The sequence below is a fragment of the Saprolegnia parasitica genome (assembly GCF_000151545.1).
Source record: "Saprolegnia parasitica CBS 223.65 unplaced genomic scaffold supercont2.5, whole genome shotgun sequence".
NCBI lineage: Eukaryota > Oomycota > Saprolegniomycetes > Saprolegniales > Saprolegniaceae > Saprolegnia > Saprolegnia parasitica.
The window spans coordinates 104,981-127,528 of NW_012156399.1; the positions used below are offsets into that span (position 1 = coordinate 104,981).

General features: G+C 59.2%; 11 protein-coding genes across 11 annotated transcripts; 5 read left to right on the plus strand and 6 right to left on the minus strand.

Moving 5' to 3' along the window:
* Nucleotides 1–9: 9 nt before the first annotated feature.
* Nucleotides 10–2,798, plus strand: SPRG_01867 (hypothetical protein). The gene is made up of 3 exons (XM_012340433.1): nucleotides 10–2,503; nucleotides 2,555–2,635; nucleotides 2,682–2,798. The coding sequence occupies exons 1-3, from the start codon at nucleotides 242–244 to the stop codon at nucleotides 2,754–2,756; spliced, it is 2,418 nt and encodes an 805-aa protein (XP_012195823.1). The 5' UTR covers nucleotides 10–241; the 3' UTR covers nucleotides 2,757–2,798.
* A 32-nt stretch (nucleotides 2,799–2,830) lies between these two features.
* On the plus strand, nucleotides 2,831–3,282 carry SPRG_01868 (hypothetical protein). The gene is made up of 2 exons (XM_012340434.1): nucleotides 2,831–2,940; nucleotides 2,988–3,282. Exons 1-2 carry the CDS (start codon nucleotides 2,872–2,874, stop codon nucleotides 3,234–3,236), a joined length of 318 nt encoding a protein of 105 aa, XP_012195824.1. The 5' UTR covers nucleotides 2,831–2,871; the 3' UTR covers nucleotides 3,237–3,282.
* On the minus strand, nucleotides 3,255–6,085 carry SPRG_01869 (hypothetical protein; the record flags this gene model as incomplete). The annotated part of the gene is made up of 12 exons (XM_012340435.1): nucleotides 3,255–3,428; nucleotides 3,471–3,822; nucleotides 3,871–4,103; nucleotides 4,154–4,245; nucleotides 4,294–4,761; nucleotides 4,809–4,947; nucleotides 4,994–5,131; nucleotides 5,190–5,377; nucleotides 5,422–5,573; nucleotides 5,600–5,794; nucleotides 5,840–5,997; nucleotides 6,047–6,085. 12 exons carry the CDS (start codon nucleotides 6,083–6,085, stop codon nucleotides 3,255–3,257), a joined length of 2,328 nt encoding a protein of 775 aa, XP_012195825.1.
* Nucleotides 6,086–6,543: 458 nt separating this feature from the next.
* SPRG_01870 (hypothetical protein) lies at nucleotides 6,544–8,267 on the minus strand (the record flags this gene model as incomplete). The annotated part of the gene is made up of 4 exons (XM_012340436.1): nucleotides 6,544–7,676; nucleotides 7,725–7,845; nucleotides 7,894–8,003; nucleotides 8,063–8,267. The coding sequence occupies 4 exons, from the start codon at nucleotides 8,265–8,267 to the stop codon at nucleotides 6,544–6,546; spliced, it is 1,569 nt and encodes a 522-aa protein (XP_012195826.1).
* Nucleotides 8,268–8,605: 338 nt separating this feature from the next.
* On the plus strand, nucleotides 8,606–10,309 carry SPRG_01871 (hypothetical protein). Its single transcript, XM_012340437.1, has 7 exons — nucleotides 8,606–8,738; nucleotides 8,789–8,949; nucleotides 9,002–9,079; nucleotides 9,132–9,427; nucleotides 9,477–9,641; nucleotides 9,695–10,027; nucleotides 10,081–10,309. The coding sequence occupies exons 1-7, from the start codon at nucleotides 8,626–8,628 to the stop codon at nucleotides 10,219–10,221; spliced, it is 1,287 nt and encodes a 428-aa protein (XP_012195827.1). The 5' UTR covers nucleotides 8,606–8,625; the 3' UTR covers nucleotides 10,222–10,309.
* A 356-nt stretch (nucleotides 10,310–10,665) lies between these two features.
* Nucleotides 10,666–11,382, minus strand: SPRG_01872 (hypothetical protein). The gene has a single exon (XM_012340438.1). It carries the CDS (start codon nucleotides 11,361–11,363, stop codon nucleotides 10,704–10,706), a length of 660 nt encoding a protein of 219 aa, XP_012195828.1. The 5' UTR covers nucleotides 11,364–11,382; the 3' UTR covers nucleotides 10,666–10,703.
* Nucleotides 11,383–12,182: 800 nt separating this feature from the next.
* SPRG_01873 (hypothetical protein) lies at nucleotides 12,183–15,947 on the plus strand (the record flags this gene model as incomplete). Its single annotated transcript, XM_012340439.1, has 7 exons — nucleotides 12,183–13,512; nucleotides 13,563–13,724; nucleotides 13,770–14,070; nucleotides 14,097–14,603; nucleotides 14,648–14,869; nucleotides 14,924–15,637; nucleotides 15,689–15,947. The coding sequence occupies exons 1-7, from the start codon at nucleotides 12,234–12,236 to the stop codon at nucleotides 15,945–15,947; spliced, it is 3,444 nt and encodes a 1,147-aa protein (XP_012195829.1). The 5' UTR covers nucleotides 12,183–12,233.
* Nucleotides 15,947–17,185, minus strand: SPRG_01874 (hypothetical protein; the record flags this gene model as incomplete). Its single annotated transcript, XM_012340440.1, has 6 exons — nucleotides 15,947–16,104; nucleotides 16,155–16,200; nucleotides 16,251–16,467; nucleotides 16,513–16,635; nucleotides 16,692–16,848; nucleotides 16,901–17,185. The coding sequence occupies 6 exons, from the start codon at nucleotides 17,183–17,185 to the stop codon at nucleotides 16,000–16,002; spliced, it is 933 nt and encodes a 310-aa protein (XP_012195830.1). The 3' UTR covers nucleotides 15,947–15,999.
* A 41-nt stretch (nucleotides 17,186–17,226) lies between these two features.
* On the plus strand, nucleotides 17,227–17,845 carry SPRG_01875 (hypothetical protein). The gene has a single exon (XM_012340441.1). The coding sequence runs from the start codon at nucleotides 17,267–17,269 to the stop codon at nucleotides 17,786–17,788; it is 522 nt and encodes a 173-aa protein (XP_012195831.1). The 5' UTR covers nucleotides 17,227–17,266; the 3' UTR covers nucleotides 17,789–17,845.
* SPRG_01876 (histidinol dehydrogenase) lies at nucleotides 17,809–19,294 on the minus strand. The gene is made up of 4 exons (XM_012340442.1): nucleotides 18,869–19,294; nucleotides 18,592–18,818; nucleotides 18,144–18,542; nucleotides 17,809–18,094 (listed from the first exon to the last, which is right to left on the minus strand). The coding sequence occupies exons 1-4, from the start codon at nucleotides 19,256–19,258 to the stop codon at nucleotides 17,842–17,844; spliced, it is 1,269 nt and encodes a 422-aa protein (XP_012195832.1). The 5' UTR covers nucleotides 19,259–19,294; the 3' UTR covers nucleotides 17,809–17,841.
* A 674-nt stretch (nucleotides 19,295–19,968) lies between these two features.
* On the minus strand, nucleotides 19,969–22,025 carry SPRG_01877 (hypothetical protein). The gene has a single exon (XM_012340443.1). It carries the CDS (start codon nucleotides 21,914–21,916, stop codon nucleotides 20,006–20,008), a length of 1,911 nt encoding a protein of 636 aa, XP_012195833.1. The 5' UTR covers nucleotides 21,917–22,025; the 3' UTR covers nucleotides 19,969–20,005.
* Between the last annotated feature and the right edge of the window lie 523 nt (nucleotides 22,026–22,548).

Genomic DNA, 22,548 nt, shown 5'->3' on the forward strand with positions numbered 1-22,548 from the left:
TCCATGTTTGGGGCGGCCACCGACAAGAGAGCTTGCGCGACGCCCAGCGAAAGCGCCAGAACGAGTACTCGCAGGCGCTCGCCGAGCAAGTGCGGGCGCAGGAAGCCAAAAGAAGGCGGAGCGAGACGCGCTGCGGTACGGCCGCGAGCCACCGGAAGCGACCAACGGCGGCCTCTTTGCAGGTTTCGGCAACAACCACGCGTACGGCAAAAACCACGCACGCGGCCACCACGTCGAAAAGATGGTGGCGGCAACCAAGGCACCGCCGCCAAGTGAAGCGCCGAACGACATGCCACCGGCGCAGGGACATGTGCCTGGAGGGTTCTACGCTTCGCCACCGCACGAGCCAGCATTTCACGCCCCTTTCCAAGACCAGCATCCCCAGGGTCCGCCACAAGGACAGCCATACCAACAACAACAACAACAACATCACTTTCAGGCCTTTCCAGGGCATCCCCACAGCCAGCCACCGCAGTACATGCATCACTACCCCCCGACGATGGCCCACCCCCACGTGCCTCCCGACCCGCCGCACGAGCCGCACGACTACCGCGGAGACCGTCACGTGTACGAGCAGGAATCGCACTACCAGCATATGATATCGCCTCGACATGGCGGCGACTATGAACACGGATCCATGCCATTGCCGCACCCGCCGCCGATGCAGCCGCAGAGCTCGAGCCCGCCGCCACCGTCGCACGTTGCGGCGCCGCCAGGCACGTCACACGGCCGGCGTCACATGCTTCAAACGAACCCCAACATGGACGCGAAGAAGGCGCAGCAAGCGCAGGCACAAGCCTTGTTGCAGCAGCAGATGGAAGACAACAAGCGACGCAAGGCCGAAGAGAAGCGCAAGAAAGACGAAGAGGACCGGGCCGAGCTCCAGCGCATCGAAAAAGAGCTCCAGCGCCAGGCTGAGCAGTACGAGCTCGAGAAACAAGCCAAGGCGAAAGACCAGCGGCATAAACAGCAAGTCCTCGAGCAAGACCTCAAGGCGCGCCAGGATGCTATCAAGCCACCGGTCGCACACGAACAAACGCAACGTGAAGCGCCGCCGCCACCATCGCATCAAGAACCACCGTTTGAACGCCCGTTTTCGCCGCAAGAGAACCACTGGCAGCCACCACAACCCATGGACCAGCGCGGACCCTCGTCATTCGGGCAACATGGAGGACCCCCTCCGTGGCAGCCGCAGCAGCAACAACATCAACCTATGGCGTGGCACTCGCAGCAGCAGCCGTACTCGGACCATGCACCGTCGTGGGGACCTCCGCACGCGTCGCATCCTGGCGTGTTCGAGCACCCCCACCCCGCCGCCTTTTTACAGCCCTCGCCGTCGATGCCAAGCCTCATGGACGAGCGCTTACACTACTTGACGCTGGAGCTCAGCCGGCAACGCGCACTCGTGGAGCAGCTCGTGTACCAGAAAGCGCCGCAGCTGCCCGCGCCAGTGCCGACGGTAAATGACCTGGAGCGCCTCCGCATGGAAATGCAAGCCGAACTCGACCGACGCGACATGCTGCACCAGCAAGAACTCAGCCGGCTTCGACAAGAGCACAGCGTGCTGCGTGCACCGGTGCACGAAGCCAGTCCCCGGCGTAAACCTCTCACGGTATCGTTTCCTCATGAGCCTACCGTGGCTGAATCGCGAGTGTCACTGCCGCCGAGCCCGGGACGATCCATGGTGGCACCCAGTCCCAAGGAAAAAGCATTTCCAGGCAACGGAGGTGCCTACCACATGCATTCACACACCGAGATGACGCGCCAGCCGTCGACGACTGCGCTGCGCCGGGCGCCAGTAGTGGCGTCCCGGGAGATGTCGCCGCGTCGGTCGGTGCCGATTCATGCACCGCCAAGTTCGCCGCCCCGTTCACCGATGGGCAAGCCGTTTCCGGGTGCCGCACAGTACAACCTAAACGCCACAAGCAGCGGTCTCTCACCAAGGAAGTCGCGCCAGAATGCACCAGCACCCATAGTGCCTGCACGAAGAACACCTGCGCCACAGGTGATGGTGCCGACACCGCGGGCCTCTCTGGAAGAAGAGCCGCACGACACCGAGGAGGTCGAAGACGACGAGCTCCCCGCGCTGTCGTCGGCGGTCGAATGCAATGAACTTGACGCGCAGTCGGCATTTGTCGAGACGGAGCTACCGGCTATCATCGAGTGCGAGAGCCAAATGATCTACCTTGACGGAAGTGTGGATGCCAACAACATTCCAGAAGCGCCATCTGTGCTCACAACGACGCCAGTCATTCGGGCCGCGCCGGTGACGATGTCCGTCCACTTGTCGACGCCCGAACCGATTGTATTGCTTCCACCTTCGGAGCACCACCTTGGATTTCAAAATCATGCGATCGACGAAGACAACCAATTTGTGGTTGCTGTGCCGCTCGATACGGGCGAAGGTCGCTACGACCTCTTGTTGGGTGGCAACCAGGTCGACGACAGCTTCGACATTGACGAAGTCTACGAGCGCAACTGCGAACGCAAACTGTTGCTCCATGTACGTACTTAAAACCCTCACACCTGTTAAAACTGATTGGTGGGACGGTAGAAAATGACGGCCGAGCCGCATCAAATGGAGAGCCTCGTCTCGACGTTCAAGGCGGTTGGCTCGCGACGGACTTCACGACCGGTATTCGTCATCTAAATGTTTACCTGTAATTCCGGATTCCTTTTAGGTCGACAACGAGCGCATGCTTGGGAGCTCGTCGTGGCTACAAGAAACCCCGCGCTGGTTGACGCCGAGTCTCTAGCACCGTATTTACGAAAGAAAACGTTCTAAAATACCGTTCCGGTTACTACGGTCTTATGCGGATTTTCAAAAGATCGCAGAATCCTTGCATTTGAGCAAGAGACGCGTTAGCAAGCATGGCGCCACCGACGGATATTGCACCTGAAGGGGCAGTGAAGGAGCGCCGGGACCCCAAGATCACCCTGGTACATGGAACAGATACAACGAGATATGCACTGAAGCGCTGGCGTAGATGCGGGTCGAGATGACGACCGCGATGAAGGACGAAGCCATCTCGCACCTCGCCGAGAGCCTCGTGACCAACGTCATCGAGAAGGACATTGCGACAGACATGAAAAAGTACTTTGACCAAAAGTACGGACCTACGTGGCACTGCATCGTCGGGAAAGGCTTCGGCTGCTCGATTGCGTACGACACGCAGTTCCTCCTCTTCTTCAAGATGGACCAGCACTACCTGCTCCTCTTCAAGTCCACCGAGTAGTCGTTGCTTGATACAATTTCAATGTAGATATACAAAAAGCACACGCATGACATCGGTATACAAGCTACGCGTCGGCCTCGGGCGACGCCTTTTGGAGTGCGCGAACGCATGCTTCTTGGCCGCGCCGTCGACGTATGCAAGGAGCTCGTCGCTCATGTAGTAGGTACCCGTGGCCTTGTTGACCTTGCAGTCCTACACCACGCATGACGCTAGGATCTTATTGGTGTTGCGCACCTCGCAAAAGCAGAGGAGGATCGTGTCGATTGCAGTCTCGTAGACGTTGAGGAACATGGTCGCGACACCGTATGCGAGTAGGCCGCACACCAGCAGCGGGAAGACGGGGCTGTTGATGTTTTCCACATCGCCGAGGAAGAAGGCTGGGAGCTGCTTGGGTGGGTTCGTAATGAAGAGGAAGAGCATCATGCACGAGAAGGCCGTGATAAAGATCTTGCCGAGGAAGAGGAGGAAGGTCGTGATGACGCTCACAGTCGCGACGCGCGCCGCGTTGGCGAGAAGCAGCGAGAACGACTCCTTCATCGACGAGCAAAAGCCGTCGCCCTTCATGGCCACGATGATGTACGCGTTCCTAGATTGCGGATCATGAGCATGGAATCTCAACACGTGCGAGGCGGACTTGTTGAGGAATTTGATGCACTTTTCAAAGCACCAGAGGCAGCACTTGAAGCAGAGCATGGCGACTTTGACAAGCGTGTTTTGCTGGGCCGACTTGAGCTTTTGGTCAATGTACTCGAGCACGAGGCGGGCGAATTGGATGATCGCGATGATGAGCGACCCGAACGCGAGCGATCCGAGGTGGTAGCGCAGCGCACGGTAGAACGACGCGAGGATCGGAATGCGGCCGATCGTCTATTGCAAGAAAGAAGAGGATGATGACGCGGGCTGTCCCGTGCTCCTACCGATTTGTCGAGCGTCCAGTAATACTCGCAGACGGCGCCCGCCATCGCCATGTACCCGAGGTCCGAGAGGAATTGGACCGACCAGAGGAGCCCTATGTAGAAAAAATATCACTCGAATGTATCAATATGTCAAGTCGCACCGAAGAGGTGGTAGATGAGAAGGTAGTTGAGCACGTTGTCTTGGTCCATGGAAAACTGCGGCCGCGTCTGACCCGTCGCGTTCCCGACCGTGTCGACGACAGAGCCGAGCGAGACAGACCCGGACGTCGCAAGGTACGCTGCGGTAATGATCCAGTAAATGACAAAGACGGTAATCAAAATGGCGGGAACGATCGGAAAGAGCACGAGAAAAGGGAGGCGTCCGATGGCTTTGGACGCTTCGCGGATGATGCCGACTGCAATGTGGATGCGTCCGCACATGAAGATGATGAGGAGGACGACGACGACGTCGACTGCGATAAAGATGTACGCGGCGTACGTCCAGTAGCGTGTCTGTGTGTTGACAAAGGTGATTTGCGCCGACGCCGCCGAGACGTCGGCCGTGATCGAAGCGACTTGGGCCGCCGAGAGACCCGACTTGAGGAGCGTGCTCGAGATATTCGAGTTGTCTAGCATAGCATTGGAGAGGCGAGTTCAGTGTTAGAGTCGGATGTACTGAGGAGCTCGCCGCGGTACGCAAGGAAGAACGTCGTGATGAGCAGCATCGCAATGACCAAAAGAATCGTTAGCCAGACAAAAAACCCGGCACAGAAGCGCATCAAGACGAGCCAAAGAAAGCCCAGGATGAGCGCAAACTAAATCAGTGATATGAGTCGCCTGCTGCTCGAGAGAAGGATGTACCAGGGCGCCGCAAATCAAGACCGGGACCGCGGCCTTCTGGAGGTCCGAGAACCAGCCCATGATCATAAACCAGCCCGAGTTCATCGCATCAAAGATGGGCGAGTTATTCGCTGGCTGCGTCGTCGTCGTCTCGGTTTTCTACGAGATTTGTTATCCATCCATGGGTGCCCACTTGATACATTGATAGTAAACGTACGAGCTGAACATTCTTGCACGACGCAAGATGCTTGCGCTGGTAGTTGGAGCAGCCCATGCTGCCGCAGTCGTAATACGTCGCGTTCGATCCGCAAATGCTCGTGTTGGGGTTGGACGACGGACAGTCGTCGACACAGCGCACGTAGTGGATCTGCTCTTGCTCGGGGAGCTCCAAGCACCGGTACATGACTAAACTCAAAGGACGTGAGATCCATCCTATGCATCGGTCGTACCGCTGGTCGTGTTGACGTAGATCTTGAAGGGCGAGCCCGCGGCCGTGTCTTCCAACGACGCGCCGTACGAAGCATTGCTCGTGCTCACGACATCGTGGTTGCCGTACGACGTGAGCGCGTGCACGTAGAGCGGGTGGCCATCCGCGTCCAAGCTGCTCGGGCACGCCGAGACGCAGACGCCGTACAGTTTTTCAGGTTGGCGGGGTCCGTCGGATCAAACTTGCCATCGAGCTGCATGTCGTAGAGGTCCTGCGCGAGACGCGGGTACGCGAGGTACGAGTAGTTGGTCAGGTCGTACGCCGGCACGCCGTTGGCCGCCGACGTCGACTGCGTGCCGCAGATACGGCCTTTGAAATCCATGCCGTACGCGAGCCTACCCAGCGCGTGAGCAAACATAGGTTTGCCGGACGGCGTGTACCGCTGCGGCTGGCCCTTGGTGTAGCTAATGATCGAGATGACGGCCATGCCAATCCAGAAGAGCGCAAAGAAGAGGAGGCAGAGCACGTCCGTGCACTTGCGGCTCGACTTCTTGAACGGACTGCCCTCCGTCCCGTCTTGGCCGCCTTTGGCTGGCGCCTAGTTCATATAACCATAGGCGTGTGATCGGTGGCGTCCATGCGCCTACCGTTGGCTCGGTGATGGGCTTGCTCGTCTTGCTGCCCATGGCTCAAATCTCAAAGTGGAAACCCCTGCTTATCACGGCAAATTTATAGAATCCGTTTCTCAAGTTTGACGTTTCGTGGCCTATTGAGAAGCAGCCCTGACACTCACAGGTGCCTTTGCCAAGTCACCATTGCCCCAGCATATAAGATCTGAACGAGAGATACTGGTGGTGGATGCGTCAGAGATAGACTGCGAACGACACTTTGCTACACTATCTTCACGTAGGACGACCTCGGACCACAGCACTTGCAGCACAAGGTGCATCGCACTGAGCTTTAAGCCAATCCAATGCTATGCTTCGTGTTGATAGCGTTGGAATGTGCTGTGACTCGTCGTCTCGGGCACTAGAATCATGTCCAAGTACAATCGTATGACTGCGTCGTCGTAGAGAGAGCTCGTCGGCGTCACGACGTACTCCATCGCATCCCGCACAACCTGCCGTCGATCGGGTCTATGTCATCATGAGACTTTCGCAATATTGATATGCTGGTACGTGGAGAGCGCGAGCTTGGCGAGCGCTTTGGCGGCAAGTCGCTGTCCGTCGACATCCAACGACGCGTCGACGAGCAGCGAGACGAAGAGCGAGACGCACTGAAACCGATCCACGACTCTGTCCCGTGCGTCTCCTTCCTGAAGCACCACGTTGAGGACGCTGAGCATGTGGCGTCGTTGGCTCGGGGCATACAGCATATCGATGCAAATCGCCAGGATGTCTTCTTGCATCAGTCGGTGCACAAGCAACTCCTTCATGCCCGGGCTCTCGTCGCGCTCCAGCAGCAATGCAATCACGTCCGTAGCGACGTCGCGGACTGTTGGCGTCGTGTTGCAAAGCATCGCGACAAGACCGTTGCAGTGTCGGGACTCGCCAAACTGCATTAGAGAGAGTCGAAGGAGCTGCGCGGCTTGCGCTTGGATCTCACTTGGGTACGTAGAGGATGCGCTGGCCAACGATAGCAAGTAGTCGATGGCGCCGGGGTCCGACAGCACAGCGCTTGGCGAGAAGCCAGCGACCGACTGCATCACGCAGAGAAAGCGACCGAGTACGACCATGTGGACGGTATGCGTCGTGCGAAAGCTGCTGCCTGCCACGTGCAAGAGCTCGGTAAAGATCGCTCGCTCGGAACTCGAGCCTGCCATCGCGGCGGCCCAGTCGTCTTCCGTGGCGGCCAAGAGAAGAAGCTGCTTGGACGCGACATCGAGGCTCTTGGGTTGTTTGCTGTGCAAGAGGTACATGATTTCTTGCAGCGCCATCGGCGGCGATGACTGGTTGGACCGACTGCTGCGCGGTCGGCGACCGAGTAGCGCAGAGTCTTGGAGAAGACATAGTGTTGCGTCAATCGCGTGGGCGGCCTCGGGCGTCTTGACCGAGTCGACGAGGGCGAGGAGCCGGCTCGAGATGCCTTCTTCGAGCAAGAGCGTCTGAGCTTCGCGGCTCTCGGCGCAAAATGTGTGCAGGAGGCGCAGCAGTGTCGTGGGCACAAACGGGTCGTCTGGCAAGCGCTTCGTCGCGAGGAGCTGCGTGAAGAGGCGGGCGGCGCTGAGACAGTCGACCGACATGCAACGCTCCAGCACTTGGAGCGCGAGCCGCAAGACTACGAGACGAAGCACATTCGTCTTCTCCATTTGGACGTATCGCGTACTCTGCATATCGGAAGAAAAGAGAAGCGAGCCGAGCACCTTGAACGCGCCACACGCCAAGAGGTCGGGAATCGCTACAACCGGGTCTTGCGTCATGGTGCAGAGCAGCTGCACCATGTAGAGCTACATCAACGACATGACATGCGTTGCGAACCGAGCTGGAAGCGATACCTGCCATTGCGACCAGGACGCGACGGCCCGCTTGAAAGCGTCCAGAGGCGGCTCGGTGTCGTTGTAAGCGGGCTCATTGTCGACAACGGCGTAAATGTGCTCCTCGGGCGCTACATATGATGTAATCATGCATTTAAATTGGGCTAGCGAAAGCATATAAATGCCGTACTGAGCACTTGGGCGACCACGAGGGCGGGCGGGAGGAAGCACCCGGACGCGTTGGTGATGGCACGGATCGACACGGGTGGCTTGGCGCGAAAGACCGACGCGTACGCCGCCTCGGCCATACCCATGAGTGACGCTAGCGTGGCGCTCTCGTCGCAAGAGATGACGTAGTGGTCGGCCGCCACGTGCACGTAGAGCAGGATGCGCATGCTCGTACGAGGAGTTGCACCTGGCGTGGCAGGATCGCGCTCGATATCCGGAATTCCTACCCACGTGGCATTTTCACGTTTGTATCCGGAAATAGTATGGGAATATAGTGTTACATGGCAGGGCCGGCCTTGTCGCTGTTGCTGGTGCACGGTTGTTATGGTGCTCGATAGGGCTACATGCAATTGCTCCTTTTGTATGTGTCTTTTGATGCGGGCTACGCCGCGTGCTTCAATGCAAGACTCTACAAGTAGGGTCATGACTGCAACGTTGTGTACACTAAATAGAAAAATAACTCTATTTCAGACTTCTCGTCTGGGGCGTGACGACTGGAAGGTCAAAGCACTTTTTACCAAGAGGATGGCGTCAATCGAGCAAGCAGGTATCTTCAGCGCGCTCGAGTACTTGGCGTCGCTGGCCGCCAAGTCCAACTACGACTCGGAAAACGTCGAGGTGGGCGTGCAGTGCCTCAAGTAAGCACGATCCGGCGAAGCGACGTGGCGTTGACCTTGGTGGGTTGTAGGGAGGCGTTCAATGTCGACCCTGCGAGCGCGTCGACGAAGCAGGCGCTTGGCCTTGGCCAGCATCAGTTTGCCGACATCTTTGCCGCTGGCTGTAAGGCGCTCCACATTACGTTGGAAGCTGCGACGCCTATCGCGCCGGAAGACCCGGTCATCGCCGCGAGTACGTTGCATTCGACGACATGCATGCGCTAAAAGGCGACGCTGTTCTGTAGACCCGGCACTGTGGCAAAAGTGGGTCTCGAAGCTCGAGGCCAAGGGCTTCTTCGCGGGCGTCCAAAAGGGCACGCCAGGTATGTCCCACGCGCCTTGCATGCACATGTCGGCTCAAGCGCACGCACGTAGAGTACAACCAGCTCTACCAAAAGGCGCTCGGCAAGTTCAAGGAAAAGTTCGATGCCAAGCCGACGCTCTCCAAGGAGCAGAAGGAGGCCAAGGCCGAGGAGCTCAAGGCGAGCGGCAACGCGGCGCTGACGGCCAAGGACTACGCCAAGGCCGCGGACCTCTACAAGCAAGCGATCTCGTTCTCGGCCGACGGTCCCAACTCGCACATCTACTACTCGAACCTTGGCGCGGCCCAAATGTACTTGGAGGAGTACGAGGAAGTTGTGGCGTCGTGCGAAAAGGCCATTGCCATCAACGTACGTTCTAGGATGCTAGAATCTTTAGGCTCATCACTTCGTGGCACAGCCCAACTATGGCAAGGCCTACTCGCGTCTCGGTTCGGCGTACATCCAGCTCGAGGACTTTGATGCTGCAGTCGACGCCTACCAGCGCGGCCTTGAAGTGGACCCGACCAATGCTGCGTGCAAGGCCGGTCTCACCGAGGCCAAGAGCAAGAAGCAGCGTCTTCAGGTACATCCATTACACTTACACTTAGACGCCAAGACGCCAACCTCTCGTGCTAGCCGACGACGCGCGAGGCTCCTGCGGCCGGTGGTATGCCCGGCGGTATGCCCGACCTGAGTGCGCTGGCGGGCTTGATGGGCGGTGCCGGCGGTGCCGGCGGCCTCGCAGGCCTCATGAGCAACCCCGCGATGCAGCAGATGGCGGCGCAGATGATGCAGAACCCGCAGATGATGTCGATGGCCCAGAACATGATGCAGAACCCGGCGATGATGAGCCAGATGATGGGTGCCATGGGCGGCGGCGGCGGCGCTGGTGCTGGTGCTGGTGGCATGCCGGACCTCAGCTCGATGCTCACGCCCGAGATGATGGAGTCGTTCCGGACGAACCCGCAGGTATGGTCCTTGCCGTCTCAGTGGACAGCGACGGAGGATATTCAACCAACTAGGTGAACGCTATGCGTGGCGACCCCGTCATGGCTGATTTTTTCCGTGACATGGACGCGGGCGGCCCGCAGGCGGCGATGCGGCACATGTCGAACCCCGCCGTGGCGGCCAAGCTCCAGACCTTGCTCGGTGGCATGATGTAAGACGACGTAATGAGAGAGCTGTCGTCTTGATGGGTCGAGACATGATATTTGCGTGCTTGTGTGGCCCGAACGTCATGACGTGGCAGCACCGGCGTGCGATGGCTGGCCGTTTCAGCCAATCTGTTGCCACACTTCGATCGATCATTTGCCTTTTGAGTTGGTGATCTGCAATGCCATCGCTGGTGGTTGATGCTACACTAGCCTTGAAGCCATGAACCAGCCGCAACTTTGTTCGTAGCCACACCTGGATCAACACGTATCAACATGTCATTCAGTTTACCTGCGTATGGACGACACGCAGCGCATCACCGCCGCTCCCCGCGCAACTCGAGGTCGTCGACGTGATTTGCGTAGTCTCTGGATTGAAATCCAGCCAGGCGAAACTGGCCACGGACAGCAGACTTGGTAGTGCAACGCAGCAGCTTGGTGGTCAAAGCACAATAATGACGTAGTAGTAGTATAGACTGAATTGATAAGATGGTTTATTCGGCCGTGAACTTTTGGACGTTCTCCAAGAACGTGACGTACTCCTTCTGCTCCTTGAGGTCGGCGTACTCCATGATAAAGTTGGCCAAGTCGTCATTGATGTGGCGTTCGTTGAGGTAGTCGGCAAAGGCTTCCTGCACGTCGTTCTCGAGGTCGATGAAGCGCGGGCCATGGTACGCCGAGTTGTCGACTTCATCGGCGTTCTCTTCGAGGTGCATGACGCTGTCGATCGTCAAGATGGAGCTCGCGACGCAGTCAAAGATGAGCGCTTCGTTGTTCTTGACAATGCGCGCCGTGAAGCGGATGCTCGGCAAGACGTCGTCCTCCTCGTCGCCCTCGTAGTCGCCCTCGGCCTCCTCTTCTTCGTCCTCGTACTCGCCGGCCTCGGGCTCGGCAACGTCCTGCACGTTGAAGTTGATGTCAATGATCTCGTTGGCGGTCTTGCTCTTGAGCGTAATGCCCACGTTGCCCGGCGTGTCGGTGATCTTGAAGTGCTTGAGCACCTTCTCGCGCAGCGTCTCGAGCTCTTCGCCGACAAAGCAGTTGGCCTTCTCCTCCGCGAGCTCGCGCGCGAGGAGCGACGAGAGGTCCGACGAGAAGGCGCGGACGGGCATGGCCGTGCGGAGGGCGCGGAGCGACGAGAGGCGGGAAAGCATGCTGGTCAGTGGCGGATGCAAAATGAAAGGGTGGCTCCTGCGCGCTCCGCGCCTTCGAACTTCGAGACCCATCTTCGCGTTTGTATGGAAAGCTTCGAAGATCGCCCTTTTCGAGAAAGTCCCAACGAAGTTCGAAGTGCAATGTGACCGCAGAATCGCCGAGCTTCGGCCTCCTTCGCGTCATGTCGCCATGGCTGGCAACGATGATCGCGCGCGAGCCTTGGAGTGCTGCGTGCAACTTGGTGGTACCTAGATGTCGAGGACGTAAACGTGCTCACCGACGAGCCATGCCAAGCATGCGCCATTGCCTGCAAGCCGCGAGTCGTACTGCCCGTGACACGCCTGCACTTGACCCTCGCAGTGACGATTCAAGGCCCAGCGCGCAGCCTCAACACGACTAACGTTGCGCTTGGACTACCATTCACGATCGAAACAAGGATCGCTGGCGATAGCATCCATCTCGCACGCGGTGTCGGCACTGGAATTGCTGGCAGCTATTATCGTTGGCTGCCATGCTCATACGTGCACCAGCATTGGGCAAGTGGCCATCATGCTTGTAGCTCCATGAGCCGTCGGTGTGCGTCCAGTTCATGACCGCCAGCTACAGCCGCCTCGCTGTCCATGGCACCTGCGCTTTCTTAGGCCTAGCGTAGTGCGTACAGGCGCTGGCCGGTAACGTTGTCATCCTCGCCCCGCGGGGCGTCGTCATGCGTTGCACTGCTCCGATGGTTGCCTGGACACCTGTGAAAATCGGAAAAAGACCGATTTTTGTCCAATCAGATGCGCCGTTTCTCCACGGCCTTAAAAGTTTGCGTGCAAGTCGGACACTTGGGTCGAGTTGGATATCGCGCGTTGGGATTTTGAACCGCGATGGAGTCGACGACGGACCTGCGCCAGCTCATGGCGATGGCCGTGCGCATGCGTGACGAAGGCCGGACGAGCGACCCGCGCTACCACCAGATCGTGACGATCCTACGCGCGCAGCAGCAGCGCCTCACGGACGCCCGCCAAGCGCCGGCCAGCGAAGCCAAGGGCAAGGCCAAGGCGGTAGTGGCCGCGCCGCGCACGGAGCCCAAGCCGCTCATCTTCACCGAGAAGCAGCTCACACACCTCCACCAGCAAATCCGCACGTTCAAAGCACTCAGCCGAACCATGGACGAGCTCCTCGCAAAAGACGTTTCGGCGGCGGCGGCCGCGACCGCCGTCATCCCCGAGGTACCTGCGCCTGTGCTCGTTACGCCGCCACCGACGCCCACAATTGCGTCTGCGATCACGCTTCCAGAGATTATTGATGTTACGCGGCCGACCGTCGATGTCACACTTGCATGGGCCCGTGGCGACCGCGAAATCGTGTACGTGCCCCAAGAAGCGCTCTCGTCATGCATCGTCCACGAGCTCGACGACAAGGACGACGCGCCGACTCTTCCCACAGGCTTGCGAGGCCTCCAGGCACAGCTCCGCGAACAAATGGTCTTGGCGTACCATGTGCAACTGGCGCAGCTCGGCGACCCCGTCCACGTCGACCGGACCTTCTTCAAGCGCAAGCGCCCGATGCTTGCTTTGTACGACCCGTCGGAGCGGGAGCGCCGCATGAAGAGCCTCTCGAACGAGAAGAAGCGGCGCGCGGCGCGGAACGTGTACCTGCGCACGGTCTTGAACCACGCGCGCGAGTTCTCGGCCTTCCACAAGGCGCGCGTCTCGTCGCTCGCGAAAGTCTCGCGCGGCGCCAAGGCCCACGTCGACGCCAAGGCCAACCGCGCCGAGCGGGAGGAAGACCGTCAGGAGAAGCTGCGTCTCAAGGCGCTCAAGGCCAACGACATGGCGGCCTACTCCAAGCTCGTCGCCGAAGCCAAGAACGAGCGCTTGACGTATTTATTGTCGCAAACCAACACGTACCTCGACAGCATCCGCGAGCTCGTGCGCGGCCATCGCGAGAAGCATGGGCTGGTTGCACCGACGCCGACGGGCGATGACGCGGCCGACGTCGACGACGAACTCGACTACCTCGGCATTGCTGTCAACAGCGAGATGCCGCGGCAGCCACAAATGCTTGTGGGCGGCGACCTCAAAGAGTACCAGCTGCGCGGTTTGCAGTGGATGGTGTCGCTCTACGACAACCGCCTCAACGGCATTTTGGCCGATGAAATGGGTAAAATTGTCTTTCGATCGTACGACAGGAGGACATAATATGTGGTCTAGGGCTCGGGAAAACGATCCAGTCCATCTCGCTCGTGACGTACATCATGGAGTTCAAGCACAACCACGGCCCGTTCCTCGTCGTCGTGCCGCTCTCGACGCTCTCCAACTGGGTCAACGAGTTTCGCAAGTGGGCGCCCGACATTACGCTCGTCGTCTACAAAGGTTGTTGATACCTTGAAAGAATCGTTGTGGCCAACGGGATGGTAGGGCATCCGCAGGCGCGCAAGGACATTTACCGGCTCGAGATGGCGAGCGTCCAGTTCAATGTGCTTCTGACGACGTACGAGTACATCATGAAGGACAAGCACGTGCTGCGCAAGTACGACTGGCAGTACATCATTGTCGACGAAGGCCACCGCATGAAGAACGCGCAGAGTAAGTTTGCAATGACACTCGGGTCGCTTTACACGTCCCGGAACCGCCTGCTGCTTACGGGGACGCCGCTTCAGAACTCGCTGCCCGAGCTCTGGGCGCTGCTCAATTTTTGCTGCCGACGATCTTCGAGTCGGTGGACAACTTTGAGCAGTGGTTCAGCAAGCCCTTCTCGCACTTTACGGGCACGGGCGAGAACAACGAGCTCTCGGACGAAGAACGCATGCTCATCATCAACCGATTGCACCAAGTGCTGCGTCCGTTCCTCCTCCGGCGCGTCAAGAGCTCGGTGCTCGACCAGCTGCCCGATAAGGTCGAGCGCGTCATTCGCTGCGAGCTCTCCGGCTGGCAGAAGATCATGTACCGGCGCATCCAGGAAGGCGGGTCCCTCCTCATGGAAGCGTCGTCGTCGACCGAGAAGGCCAAGTCGTCGTTTACTGCAAAGGGCCTGAGCAACATCCTCATGCAGCTGCGAAAAGTGTGCAACCACCCGTACCTCTTCCAGACCCAGGGCTACCCAATCGACTTTGACATTGTGCGGTCGGCGGGCAAATTCGAGCTCCTCGACCGCATGTTGCCCAAGCTTCACGCCGCCGGGCACCGCGTGCTCATGTTTTCGCAAATGACGCAGCTCATGCACGTGCTCGAAGACTACTTCAACTACCGCGGGTTGGCTCCTCTTTTCGAGAGATTGCCACATTTGCTCTTTGTAGGTTTCGGTACCTGCGCCTTGACGGCTCGACGAGTGCGGACGAGCGCGAGCAGCGCATGTTTATGTTCAACGCGCCCGACTCGCCGTACTTTATCTTTTTGCTGAGTACGCGCGCGGGCGGCCTCGGGCTCAACCTCGCGACGGCCGACACGGTCATCATCTTCGACAGCGATTGGAACCCCGCGATGGACGCGCAAGCGCAGGACCGCGCGCACCGCATCGGGTGCGTCCTGGTCTCTGTTTTGTATCAACTTGATACGAGCCATCAATCTCGTAGGCAAAAGAACGAAGTGCGCGTGTTTCGGCTCGTGACCAACTCGCCGATCGAAGAAAAGATCCTGAGCCGCGCGACCGAGAAGATGAACATGAACAACCTCGTCGTCGAGGCCGGCAAGTTCCACGCCAAGTCCAAGGAGGCGGACCGTCGCGCGATGCTCGAGTCGCTCATCAAGATGGAGAGCGAGGACGCTGGGGATGACGAGGCCATGGTCATGGACAACGACGAGCTCAACTCGATCATGGCGCTCACGGACGAAGAGCTCGCGCAGTACCACCGCATGGACAACGAGCGCATCCTCCGCGAGGCCAAGACATTTGGGAGTCCGTTCAATCGGCTCATGGGCATGGCCGACGTGCCGCAGTGGCTCAAGGCCGCCGAAGCCGCCGAGGTGCAAAAGTCGCAGGACGCCGCCGACGACGACGGCGTCGGCCTCCTCTTTGACGACGTCAAGCGCAAGCGCAAGGAAATCTCGTACCGAGACATGTCGGAGGCCCAGTTCCATCGCATTCTCGAAGACGGCGGCGACGCGGTGGACGCGGACAACATCATGCAGCCGGCCGCAAAGAAGCCCAAGACCGACGTGGCAGATGCCCCGCTTGTCTCGACCGACAAACTGCGTCAGTTGTACGATGCCGTGTTGCGGGCCAAGGACGGGTCCGGTCGGCTGCGTCACTTTTTGTTTCTGGAAAAGCCGTCGGCCGAAGACTACCCGTACGTCGTTCTTGTGGCTGCAAGTCTTTGCCGCAACGATGGATGCGATAGGGACTACTACACGATTGTGTCGACGCCCATGGACCTCATGACGATTGACGCGCGCATTTCCAGCGGCGCGTACACGTCGTTCGATGCGATCGAAGCCGACTTTCGGCTCATGTTTGAGAACGCGCAGCGCTACAACCACAAGGACTCGCTCGTGCACCACGACGCGGTCGAGATGGCCAAGGTCATGAAGACCAAGCTCCGGAGCCTCAAGGGACTGAGCAGCAGTAGCAGCAAGAAAGCCAAGAAGGCCCGGCGGTAGTCGAATGCGTTCATGTCGTTGGTTTCGCTCGCGTTGTCTTTGAAACAGCTAGCTAGGTAAAGTACCCCGCATCGACCACGTCCGTGGACGACGGCTGCATCTCGTTGAGGTTGGGGTGCGTCGTGGCGCCGGCGGCTTGGAAGATCTTGAACGTACGCTACGAACTGAGAGGTTGCATCGGACGTTGGTGATGACTGCAGTCTGTACCTCGAGGTTGTCGTCGACGCACATGACGGATGCGAGGTTGCCAAAGCTACATGGCAGCACGGTGAAGAGTGCAGAGAGGACTATGTGCAATAGTACCGGTAGCAGTAGTTGGGCGCCGACCAGATCGTGGAAAACGTGTCCCGGAAAAGCACTTGGTAGCCTTCCATGCAGAGCTGGTGGGCGCGGCTAATGTGCTGGAGGTCGTTGATGTGCAGGAACTTTTCGACAATGTCGGCGCCAAACATGTAGCCCGCGCCGCGCGGCGAGAGGTGGAAGCCGTTGCTCTTGGGTTCCGGGTCGGACCAGACCAGATCTACCACGTTCCATGAGATTCACCGCGTGAGATGCGGATGCGCACCCGCAAAGGGGCCGTCGGACGGGATTTCCATCACGCGGTTGATCATGCGGATCTGGTCGACGTAATGGATCGCGGGGCTTAGACCGCCATGGATGGCCATGAGCTGCTTGTTGACAATCGCGCCTAGAGGTAATGGTGATGTGAGAGGTTTCGCTCCTGGGAAGGGCGAGTGGACGTACCCAAGGGAAGGTAGTCGAAGACGTCCATAAAGGCCTTGTAGACGCGCTGGTCGCCGTCGTATTTCTTACTGCACTCGGTCTGGAAGCCGTACACGGATGTCGTTTGGCGCGACTCGTGGTTGCCGCGGATGAGGAACGTCGAGTCGGGAAAGCGCACCTGCAGAGGATGCATGTTTAGCCATGGCGAGCGCAGGGATCGATGCGTGTACCATGCGCACGAGGAGGAAGCTGATGGTCTCGACGCTATGGGACCCGCGGTCAACAAAGTCGCCGAGGAAGAGCATGCGCTGGCCAATGTCGAGCGACATGAGCGTGAGGAGGTCGGCAAACTGGCCGTGGATGTCGCCGCAGATCGTGATGGGCGCCGGGAGGTCCAGCAAGGTCGGCTGGTTGGCGAGGTGCTCCTTGGCCATCGCCAGCAGCCGAAGGAGGCTGGTCACGTCCAGCGGCTGCGAGTTGGCGAGCCGCTCGTACCACCGGGCGCAGTCGTTCATCGAGGAAGACAGTGCAAATGACCCGGATCTATCCGGATAAAGCAGCAGCATGGCCAGGTTGGTATCTTGCGAACCGGCGCCATGGAGCACTATGGCAGCGAGACGTGGACGAGCTTGGGCGTCGGCGTCGCGATTGGCCTCGTGCTCATTAGTCTCCTCACGCTGTATCCTGGCGAGCCCTTCGAGTACACGCCGGACGCTTTGCAGCGCGACGCGTCGCCCTCCGTTCCCACACCCGACGACGACGACAAGCGCTGCTTGCCAGCGCCGCCGCTGCAAGCTGCAGACGCGGACGAACGCAGCGCGGCTGCAGCCCGCGTCGAGAAGATTCAGGCCCTCCTCGGCCTGCAAGAGGCCGAGATCCAGTCGGCGCTGGCGGCGGCGCAGCGCGCAACGCCTCCTCGCCCAACCGCCACCCGCACCAACTACATGGCGATCGCCGACAAGTGCGTGTACGCGGTCTTCTTGGGTCTCTTGCTGCTCGTCGCCGAGCGCGAGTACGGCATCAACGTCGCAGCAGTGCTGAGCTATGTCTTTCCGCGCGAGGCCGCGACCGTGCACCAGCTGTGGCCGTGGACGACGCCGGTCCACGCCGCGCCGTAGCGCTTACTGTCGACATGAAATAAGACTACAGATCATTACTTGTTGTTAAACGATTACACCAGTCGCTTCTCGGCGGCGCGGGCGTGGCCTTCGAGGCCTTCGATGCGCGCAAGGGCGACGGCGTCGCGGACGAGCTCCTGCGACTGCGCCGCGTCGTCAATTCGCATCCACGTGCGAATGCGGAGGAACGTGTGCACCGAGAGACCGCCCGTGTAGCGCGCCGTGCCGCCCGTCGGGAGCACGTGGTTGGGCCCGACGCCGTAGTCGCCGAGGACCTCGGCCGCACGCGCGCCAATAAACAAACCGCTAGTACATATCATGAGCCACCGTCGTCGGATACCACTCACTCTCGTACCCGTAGTGCACAATGCGCTTGGCGACAGCGGTGCTGTCGGTGCAAATGATCTCGACGTGCTCGGCCGCGAGGATGTTGGCGGCCTCGACAGCGGCCTCGAGGGTCGGGCACAGCACGGCAAAGCCCTTTCCGACACTCACAGCCGCCGTCGCACCGGTCGGGAGCACGGCGAGCTGCGATGCAATCTCTGCGTTGACAGCATCCACGACAGCTTGCGACGTTGTAACGAGGATCGGGACTGCCGCCGTGTCGTGCTCGGCCTGCGCGAGGAGGTCGGCGGCGATCGTCGCGGCGTGCGCGAGGCCCGCTTCGTCGGCCACAACGAGGCACTCGGACGGACCCGCGAGCATGTCAATGGCGCACTTGCCGTACACGAGCGACTTGGCTGCTGTGACCCACCTACGTCACCACGAGATGAGCGGACGCGGTGGCGAGCAGTCGTGTGTACTTGTTGCCGGGGCCGACGATGATGTCGCAAGGCGGGACGCCGTCAATGCCGTACGCGAGCGTCGCGATCGCTTGCGCGCCGCCCACCGCGAGGAGCGCGTCGGCGTTCGAGATGTAGGCGGCTGCTAGCGTCGCGGGGGCTGGGCGCGGCGAGGCGACGATGACCGTGGCCACACCAGCCACGCGTGCCGTGACGGCCGTCATGAGCACCGACGACGGCAGCGGGTACTATCGAGTCAAGATGAGACAAAGGACGCATGCTGTAGCTTTCATCGTACGCGGCCCCCAGGGGCGTAGCAGCCTGCGACTTGCATGGGCGACACGTCTTGGCCAGCTTGGCCGCCAGGAATGTCACGGGCAAAGCTCTGGATCGACGCGCGTTGGGCTTGGGCGAAGACTTCGATGCGCTGCTTCGTGCGCTGCAGAAGCTGCTGCTCGGCCACGGGCAGCGCGTCGAACGCCGCCTGCATCTCCTTGCGCGAGTACAAGATGGGCGCGTTCTGCGACGGGATGTCGCCGAGGCGGAGCGCGTGGTCGCGGACCGCGTCGAGGCCGCGCGCGCGCACGTCGTTGACGATGGCGCGGGCCTGTTCGAGGGCCTGGGGCTCGACCGGGTCGTACGCGAACGCGCGGACGTCGCTCGGGGCAATCACGCGCAGTCCACTCATCGTGTGATCTTCGTCTTCTTTCGGCAAAATGCACTTTGAAAAGATACGCTCGCGTGTCGTGTTTTAATTTGCTTACAAATCGCAAGTGTTTTTCGATCGTAAGAATATTATTTTTGCGAGCAGAACGTTCTTTTGGTTCAATGTGCCCTTTGGATGCAACCACATGGCGCATTCACTCGGCTTCCAACGAGCTCCCGCTTGGCGACGCGAGCGTTCGTCGGCCACGCCCGCCAATGGTTGCCGCTACACAATAGACGAGACAACAGACCGACGGGCTCCGCTTCAACTCAGTGTGTACAGGAAAAGACTGTGCCAGGTAGACTGTGTGCACCAACGTAGTCCTGCGTGAGAGCAGCGAGAACGACTCGGCATCGACTAGCACCGGTAAACCATTATTGTGGTATTACATCTGGTGGTAGCGTCGAAAGCCGCGCAGCTCATGACCAGTTCACCCACGACAGCCAGGTTCCCGTGTTTAGGGGTAGGGATTGGCACAAACCAATGCACTGGCCGCACTATCAATGGCTACCTAGCATCCAGAGTCCGCAGAAGTAAACTGCTTTAGAAATACATGTGAACTGCTTTGATATACTCATGGGTCTAGCCTTGCTAGTGTCATACTAACGTGCGAGCGCTAACCAGTTTTTATCCAGGAAACATGAGAATTCTCCTGTCCTGCGAAACCATTAATCCAAGCAGTCGATCGGAAATATATGAAAATCAATACATTCGTGTCAACCGAGAAACTTAGCTATTGTCTCGACGCAGCGCGAGGAGCACTTGGTCGAGCGATTGCGACGGCTCGATCTTGCAGAGGCCGCTTGTTGAGAGGATGCTCGCTGCTTGGCCGCGCGCGTTGGCAAACGAGACAGTCGCATCCAAGTGCGTGAGGCGCTCCTCAAGGATCTCAAACGTCTGGATCGAAGTGGCGTCGATATCATGGAGGAACGTCGTGTCGAGGACGACGAGGCGCCGGCCAGCATGCAAGACGAGCTGCGTCATAATGTACTGCGAGAGGAACTCGGCGTTGCCAAAGTACAGCGAGCCCTCGACGCGCACGACCAGTGCATCGTTGGGCATGACGGCCTCAGGGTGCACGCTTGTGTCGACGTAGTGGCCATCGGCGTTGAGGCCGAGGAGGCAGACCACGGGGCGCTTCGTCTTGATCATGACGGCAAGGAGCGAGCACGCGATCGAGCCAAAGAGACCCGGGAGGATGCCAAGACCCACCGTGAGCACGAACGACAGCATCCAGACGTAGAACTCGTCGCGCTTGGCCTTGAAGAGCCACTTGGCCTCGTCGATCTCAATCAGCCAAAAGCCAGCGACAATGATGATCGACGCGAGGCTCGCCTTCGGGAGGTAGTACAGGGCATCGGTCAAGAAGAGAAGCACGAGGATCACTAATGAGACGGTGATGAACGACGCGAGCTGCGTCTTGGCGCTCTGGACGTTGACCGCCGTGCGGGACATACCCCCCGTCGGTGGCATGACCTGGAAGAAGGCACCGACAGCGGAGGCGAAGCCGAGGCCAAGCAACTCTTGGTTCGAATGAATGTCATAGTTGCCGCGCACCGCGAGCCGCTTGGCGATCGCGACGCTGGTCGAGTAGACGACGAGCGCCATGGTTGCAGCTTGGAGGAAGATGTGGCCAAAGCTGTCGGTCTTGATCAAATTGTCGCTGTAGCCATACCACGGCAGCACGATGTCGGGCATGCCCTGGGGCACATGGCCCGTGACCTTGACGCGTTTCTCGCCGATGAGGTACCCGGCAAGGATACCGAAAAAACAAATGACGAGCGGGCCGAGGTCGAGCAGCGTACGCAAGAGAAAGAGGAGGACGGCTTTGGTCTTGCCTGCTTGCATGCTTGGCATCTTGCCGAGTCGATTCTTCTCGGTCGGATTTGCGTGATCTTCTTCCATCGTCGCGTAGTCGCCTTCGTTGAGCGAGAAGCCCCACTGCTCACGCGGCGTCGTGACAGGCTGCGTGATACTGGGACCGTCAAGGAGCTCGGCGAGCTTGGGCGCCTCGACGAGGTGCTTCTTGGCGTACTTGAAGAACGAGAGCACGAGCATCGAGAGGACTCCGATTGTGCACGAGATCCAGTTGATCTTGTTGAAGTTGTGGAAGATCTCGTAGATCGTCTGGAGCGGGTACGCGTGCGTCGGCAGCGACAGCTGGAGCCACGTTGGGAACTGCGCGACCATGATGAGGATGCCACCGGCCGAGAGGAAGCCGCCCATGACGGGCCGCGAGAAGAAGTCGGCGACGACGCCGAGCTGGAGGCAGCCAAGGGCAAAGTTGATGCACCCGACGAGAAATGAGATGAGAATGCCAACGGCGACGCGCTCCTTCATGTCGGGGATCGTCTGGAGGTACGTGCCCACCATAAGGCTTACTTCCGAGCCGTTCGCGACCGAAAGGACGCGGGACGTGCCAAAGATCGTGTACAAGAGCGGTGTGACCGCCGCTGTGTAGAGGCCATACTGCGCGGGCACGGCCATGACGTTGGCGAGCGAGATCTCTTGCGGCACGATCATCATGGCCACGGTCACGCCAGCAATCAAGTCGAACTTGAGGTCGCGCTTGATGTTGTACGTTGGCACCCACTGCAGCAGCGGGAAGAGCGTTTTGAGGCGGTGCGACAGCTGGACCATACTGCACTGGGTTGAGCGAGGACAAAGGCGAAGTGAACGAAGAGCTGAGCAACCCGAGTTTGCAGCGACCAGGCTATCACGCCTGGAAAGGCGAACTGCTACGTTGAACTTCCAAATCGATGAAGTGGTTATCATACCGGTACATATTAACGATGGGAGCTCTTCAGAAAGACACCTTTTCGTAAATGTTTCATACAAATTGGAAACGTGCGGGCGTATCGACTCCGCAAAGGGGATCGCTTGGTTTCTCGCCAATATCACTACTACTTGCCGGCGGCAACCACTATCATCGCCTATCATAAGAAAAGCTACGACCACTATACGGTACTGTGCAAGGCAATTCACCCATTCCTTGTATGCTTGCTACAACCAGGCACGTAAAGTGTTCTCCGCGGAGCTCGGCCCTGGAGCCTCCAATCGAGTCCAAAAAGAAGGATTGCCAGTTGTGACTCTGAGATATACCGACGCATGATTGGCTCCATGAATTCTCAATCAACCAATCAGTAGCCTCTCCTGAGCTGACAGATGGTCATCAGCGCGTCAAGATCTTGGATCGTCGTTCCACAAGGACACTCCAAGAACGTGCCAATGCTCGGACGAGTTCCCGATACAGCCTCGCGCACCACGTCCTC

Coding starts and splice junctions, on each gene's coding strand:
- SPRG_01877 (XM_012340443.1), bottom strand. CDS start 21,916: ATGGTCCAGCTGTCGCACCGCCTCAAAACGCTCTTCCCGCTGCTGCAG.
- SPRG_01867 (XM_012340433.1), top strand. CDS start 242: ATGGTGGCGGCAACCAAGGCACCGCCGCCAAGTGAAGCGCCGAACGAC. Junction 2,504..2,554: donor AACGCAAACTGTTGCTCCAT/GTACGTACTTAA, acceptor GTGGGACGGTAG/AAAATGACGGCCGAGCCGCA. Junction 2,636..2,681: donor CGCGACGGACTTCACGACCG/GTATTCGTCATC, acceptor GATTCCTTTTAG/GTCGACAACGAGCGCATGCT.
- SPRG_01875 (XM_012340441.1), top strand. CDS start 17,267: ATGGAGCACTATGGCAGCGAGACGTGGACGAGCTTGGGCGTCGGCGTC.
- SPRG_01876 (XM_012340442.1), bottom strand. CDS start 19,258: ATGAGTGGACTGCGCGTGATTGCCCCGAGCGACGTCCGCGCGTTCGCG. Junction 18,543..18,591: donor ATCGTCGGCCCCGGCAACAA/GTACACACGACT, acceptor GTGGTGACGTAG/GTGGGTCACAGCAGCCAAGT. Junction 18,095..18,143: donor AAGCGCATTGTGCACTACGG/GTACGAGAGTGA, acceptor GATATGTACTAG/CGGTTTGTTTATTGGCGCGC.
- SPRG_01871 (XM_012340437.1), top strand. CDS start 8,626: ATGGCGTCAATCGAGCAAGCAGGTATCTTCAGCGCGCTCGAGTACTTG. Junction 8,739..8,788: donor GTGGGCGTGCAGTGCCTCAA/GTAAGCACGATC, acceptor GGTGGGTTGTAG/GGAGGCGTTCAATGTCGACC. Junction 10,028..10,080: donor CGTTCCGGACGAACCCGCAG/GTATGGTCCTTG, acceptor TCAACCAACTAG/GTGAACGCTATGCGTGGCGA.
- SPRG_01868 (XM_012340434.1), top strand. CDS start 2,872: ATGGCGCCACCGACGGATATTGCACCTGAAGGGGCAGTGAAGGAGCGC. Junction 2,941..2,987: donor GGGACCCCAAGATCACCCTG/GTACATGGAACA, acceptor GCGCTGGCGTAG/ATGCGGGTCGAGATGACGAC.
- SPRG_01872 (XM_012340438.1), bottom strand. CDS start 11,363: ATGCTTTCCCGCCTCTCGTCGCTCCGCGCCCTCCGCACGGCCATGCCC.